The sequence below is a fragment of the Papilio xuthus genome, unplaced genomic scaffold (genome assembly GCF_000836235.2).
Source record: "Papilio xuthus unplaced genomic scaffold, Pxut_1.1 DF827135.1, whole genome shotgun sequence".
NCBI classification, from domain to species: domain Eukaryota; kingdom Metazoa; phylum Arthropoda; class Insecta; order Lepidoptera; family Papilionidae; genus Papilio; species Papilio xuthus.
In genome coordinates, this window is record NW_013531514.1 from 1,317,434 (window position 1) to 1,323,608 (window position 6,175).

The 6,175-nt window shown below is 33.3% G+C and overlaps 1 protein-coding gene across 1 annotated transcript in view; it reads right to left on the reverse strand.

Moving 5' to 3' along the window:
- LOC106119707 (calmodulin-A) overlaps nucleotides 1-1,002 on the reverse strand; it is an 88,923-nt gene extending 87,921 nt beyond the window's left edge. Inside the window, exon 1 of the mRNA XM_013314838.1 lies at nucleotides 949-1,002. Within this exon, the coding sequence (XP_013170292.1) occupies nucleotides 949-987 (39 nt within the window). The 5' untranslated portion in view covers nucleotides 988-1,002. The remainder of the gene's footprint in view (nucleotides 1-948) is intronic.
- Between the last annotated feature and the right edge of the window lie 5,173 nt (nucleotides 1,003-6,175).

Genomic DNA, 6,175 nt, shown 5'->3' on the forward strand with positions numbered 1-6,175 from the left:
TTATACCAACACAGGTTGTCATCTCTGTCATTCTATCTTAATAAATTAAAATGATAATATTTTCTTTTATGCGTTTTTTTAATTATCATAATACAGCGACTGATCAAGCGGTTCTCCGAAATCGCTGAATTAGGGAAGCGATCTCTGCCCATAGACATCCGCAGTTTCAGATGCGTTGCCTGCTTTCAATCGGCGAAGGAAAGGACAAAGTAACAGGATATTTCCTATGTATACCCTCTCCTACCGATTCTTCTCATTCTTATCCTTAACTTACAAGGAAAGGGTGGGAAGAGAAAAGAACTAAAACATAGGCTCCGACACGCACATTCTTGAGACGAAATGCGGAATTACTTCCACTTGACGCCTGTCTTCTGTGTGGTCATGGTATTGCACCAACTGAGCCTGCACATTTATGCAACTGATGTTGTAGCCGCAGTTTGTTACTACTGTTACTATTATACTATAAATATAAAATAAAGTTACCCTTTTCAAATAAGTTTTCCTTATTCTCTAAAATTAAAATTTCATTAATAAACTGATACGTAACCTACCAAGGTTTATCTTTCCTATAAATCCATATATTGTATTTTAAATTTGTTACAAAATGATATTCAAGTTCGAATCCTAGGATAAAATGAACAAATTATTAAAAACGGTGAAAAATCTAAATGTTCTTGCGATATATTTTAAAAGCAATGCATATTTCTAGGTATATGTAATTATAATAAAATGAAGTGTTATTTATATCAAAGGTGTGAGGGTGTGGTCCGGATGCGGAAGCGTCAAAGCCTTCAGGCTGGAATGCCCAACCTGTGGAGCCTACACCTGCGTGGGAGGACACAACCTGTTACGCGCTCTAAATTATATTTTAATAATACATTTCACTATTAGAAATTTACTATTTAATAATTTGAATATAATTTTTCATTTATAAATAATAATACTTACCCTTCGCATAACACGTAGAGAAAACGATGATGTCTTCATGTTTATTTTTTTTTATTAATTGCCACGCGTAGGAAACCGAATTTGCCGACTTAAAGCACACTCTTAATAAAATGATTTATTTTTAACTTATTACTTTATTGAATACTAAAAAGCGCACACAAATATATACTTAAATCACTATACAGTTTAACTTACGCGTACAAAATATAAATATCAATACGTTTGATGGAATATGATGTACAAAAAATATTTCTCGATTGTTTTAAGAAATTTTTATTATTTAATATTTGGAATAAGTCGGCGGGAGACGAGCGATGCTCGGGACGGTATATTGGCGACTGATTACTCTGTACTCACCCCGACGTAGATACAGGGTGAAAAGGACATACTATACTCGCAAAATGAAAGTAGTATGTGCAAGAACATCCAATCAAATGTCAACTCTAAATCAAGTGAGTAGGGATTAAATTTAAAAATGGAATATTGTAAACGTTTGAAGGATGTGTAGCTTGGTCTCGTTTTCGCCTTCATCCGGTTGGATGGAACACAGATACAGGATGAATTGAATTTGCACGCTCACCAGTGTACCGCTCCCCGGCGGGTATCGGTAAGGGAGTTTTCCTTGCTGTTGAATCCATTCCTGATACAATATGACCGATATTTGAAATGATAATGATCTAAACGTAGCTTACAATACCCTATAAAATTGTTTCGTAGTTATAATTTTGTTAATTTAACCTATCGCTAAAATAAGGTATTATAATGAAATTTAGCCCATTATAGTGATAGTTGCATTATTTGAAATAAGTTGTCAAATTAGATTTGGTAAAAAAGCTAGAATAATTTTATATTTCATACCTAAATAAGTATATGTAGCCAAATATAACCTCATTTATATTCTTATCATGACCATTCCCCTGTTGAACGGTTACGAAACCACGTAACCTTGTAGCATCGTAGCTAGATTGCTACGAATTACGCTACTACGTAGATACGTATCCACAGTATAAATGTATAACCACGTAGAGGTTGCCTACGTAGATTTATGCATTGCAACTGATGGAAAGACCACACAGTGCGATTGCTTCCGCGAATTTAATACAATTGTTGGGTAAAGTGGGCGGATTCAGCGGTTATCCATTATATGTATGTACATATAATAAATTGCTTTTCAAAGCTATTGACATTTATGATTTATGTCATGGTTTGAATGTTATAGGTCCAAATGTACGATAAGATTATTTTTAAAAAGTAGTTGGATGGATTTTTCGTTTAAAATTGCAAACAAACAATCGAAAATTTTCGTTTAAATGTATATATCCAAAAGTAAGTTTCAAGTTATTAAATTGAACGAGTTTTTGACTCTGATGAATCTATTTGTTAGGTTACATTTCACATTTCTATAGTCAATCAGTCAACAAAATACACGTAGCTCGCAGCAAGCGAGGCGTTAACTCAAACAGATGCCAATTATCACAAATTAAGCACTCAACTTGCAACTGATGAGCACACTGTTGATGAACGTAAAGGCTTTTTTATGTAATTAATTTAACTCTATATTTTGTTACACTTTTAACGGATCACTATAAAAATAATAAAAAAATGGAAGCCGTTTTTTTTATAGAATGTAGTCAATATCAGTATCTAACGCAAAATGTAATTTTTTACGTAATAAAAAAATCCAAAAAATGTTTGTGGCAAACCATCACAGCTAACTTTGCGTCTTCACTAAGCTTTATCAAGCCTACCCTATGTTAGAGTGACTAGACCATAGTCAACCACGCGAGCCCAGTGAATGTTGACTTCGTAAATCTTTGGATTTCTCCGAAGATATGTGCAGGTTGTGTCACGATGTTTTCCTTCGCTATTAGAACGTCAGATAAATGTACATATGTAAATTGATAAACACATTCGAACATGGCGAAATTCGAATCCAGGACCTGCAGTTTACAAAACAAATGCTTAACCGTTAAGCCACTGTTGGAACATGCCATCTTCAAATGTTTATCTCTGTTTCTTTGTAGATACGTGTGACTGCGTGATTTTTTTAATCAAGCCTAGTTATGTATAAAATCTTGTTCTAGTCAAACATTTAATTTTTAATAAGCGAATTCTTTACAAGTACAAAGTTATCATTAGATGTTTTATTTGACGCTACTAACTTTAATTAGGAGGCGTGTAATAATATTTGTAATGTTGGCAACACCCTAGCGACATTACAGGTAATGGATACCTCGCGCTCTAAGAAGCAATTATGTCCCCACTGAGGTAGTAATTTATTGTCATATAGAGGATGGTTTAGAAGTTATAAATTAAAATATTTAAAAACAAAAAGTTTAATTGGTTGCAGGTTATTATTCTCACATCGTTCACTATGTGAACTTCCATACAAATAAAATAGAGCCATTTTAAATTTATGGTTCTTTAAATAGTTCGGTTTAAGTCTTAGTAGTACTATTTTTTTTGTTGCCACTTAATTAACATGGCAGTGGCTGAGATTGAAATCATAAAAAAAACATCATAATCGACCTGCCCTTATCCCTATTGAGGGTCGGCAAAGTATGTACTACTCCTCAATACATCTCTATCAGCCGTCATATCCGAAGCTTCCCCCTTCCTACGCATATCCCCTTTCACACAATCATTCCGTACTTTTTTTGGTCTTCCTCTACCTTTGTAGCCATTGAAAAAAACTATAAAAAAATTAAGTTGAATTTTAATATAATACATTTATTTATGTTTGAGTTATATACACTTAAAATTCAAGTTTCAATGTTTAACAAAATACATTTTTAAATAATTAAATTTCAAGACCGTTTAATTTTTCTGAATCGCGTCTACTATTTACTTTTAAAACCATCCTGTAAATTCTTCTGAGTCACGGATGATGTTTACGCGTACGTCATTTAATTCATTAACCGAGTGTCGTAAGCCACTGGGAAATGGAACTAAACCTTTGCTGCCAATGGCAAGTAAATGAACATCATTACTGCGTGGAAGTTTTATTGACCATTGCGAGCAAGTTGTGTACTTGACCGGACTGTGAAGCTATTAAGTTGCTAAAGTTAGATTGTTTTACTTTTTAAATTATATTTGACTTTTGTTAGCTTATTTTGACATAAGTTTATCTTATTGTCAGCTAAATGTAATTTGCAATTTGGCATAGATGTAGAACATAGCCTGAAAAAACACATGGGCTGTTAGTTAAGTTTATTTTTAAACCCGCGCGATGGAGTTAGTTACCAATAATTTTCTTTTAAAACATAACTTAATTGTTGATAAAATACGCTTAAATTATGTTAAATTCTCGCCTTTTTAATACATATTTAAAAAGCTGAAGCGAGAACGTGGTTAAATGAAAGTGTTATTACTAAAGTTAGTAGTCCTTTTCCTTGTGAATAATAGAACCATAACTCCAATACTAACTTTGAAACGTTAAGATAAGGTTTTTGTTACGAATAAACCAGAGTTTAAAGTTGAACCTATCTGATGTTAAGTGGTGACTCAGTAGAAAAGATGGTAAGCGGGTTTTAAGAAGCTTATTCACCCTTCTCTTAAAGACTATTTCATACGATTTATATTGTTATAACAAGGCATAAAATTTTTTGCAATTTAAAACATATAACCGATGTTATTTGGTTTAAGTGTCCCCATGTAGGTTTAATGAAATAAAACAAAAAAAAATCGAATTGTTTTTTCAACTATTGTAGCTATATATTGTAGGAGAACTGAAAAAAAAACAACTTTTGCGCAACACATAAATTGTTGGACTTCGTTTTGCCGAATTTTCCGCCGGGACACAAGACGTACGAGCGCCTGTGTGTTTTTTTTATCAACCATATTTTAGTGTAGTTTTACTGCTCTAAAAATGTAATGTTTTCTAGACACTAACCCTTGTTTCCTGAGACCTAAATCTCTGTATAAAACATATCGTAATTTCTTTGAAAAAGAAAGAGATAACAATAATTTTAAACGGAGATTTTGATTTAAGAAACTCACGGTAAGACAGTTCCTAAGTGTATATTTATTGAGAGAAATCTACACTAAGAGATATAAGACAATAAGACCGATTTATACTAAAAACTCGAGATAAAAAGCTAAGGGTGATTAGGCCATAGTCAGTCAACCACGCTGGCCAAGTACGGGTTGGTTGACTTCACACATATTTTTGAATTACATCTCAGATTCTCTGTGCAGGTTGCATCACGATGTTTTTCTTCACCGTAAGAACGTCGGATAAATGTACATATGTAAATCGGAAATCGAAAAACACATTGGTACATGGCGGGATTCGAACCCGGGTCCTGCAGATTGCAAGTCAAGTGCTTGACCACTGAGCCACCGACGCTCGTATACGACCAATGGATACGGTTGTTTTATTGACTTTGTTTATATTAACATATGTTAAAATGGATTTCACTCATTTGGATTCCTGACAAGTATACCATACTTCTCTTACAGATGGTTGCGTTATAATTATATAATAGTATAATACAATATAGTTTAGAGTCAAAGTATTACTAGTATCAGCGTTAGATTATATTACCTACTGTAAGTGTTATAACCCAAAGTGCATATAACATTAGAAAACATCTAAATTCCTGCATAGAACATAACCTTGTTTACGTTCGAGTAAGCAGTTTTAATCCCGGTGAAGAACTCGTTAGGAAACTTTGTGTCCCACTTTCAGTTCCACCTCGTATTACCTTTCGTACATATTTTGTTTGCTTTGACAAAACGGAATTAAAAGTAAACCTAGTTATCGCCTGCGACTCTGTCTGCGCGGATTAAAAAAAATCATAATAAGTAGCATAAGTATTATTTAATTCAAGTCATCGCGATCCGTTCAGCTGTTCTGGAGATACCTTCAAACAAACATCCATCTAACCATTCATCGTCATCAGCTCACTATACGTCTCCACTGAGGAGCTCGGAGCCTATCTACCTACCTACCTACCTGTTGATACCTAACATTTGCATTTATAATATTAGTATGATTATTTCATAATAAGGTTTTCGTCTTCCAGATTGATCTATCATTCACCACACCCGCTACCAATGTTATCCCACTCTAAATAATTTTACATTACTTTTCAATAATTTAAACCGAAGATTTTATGATAATCCTTCAAAGACTAAAAGTTTTTCTTTACCCAAATAACCGTGTAATGGCATATGTTTAATTAATACACAGAAAGTTTGTAAATTCAGTTCTAAGCTTCAGTTA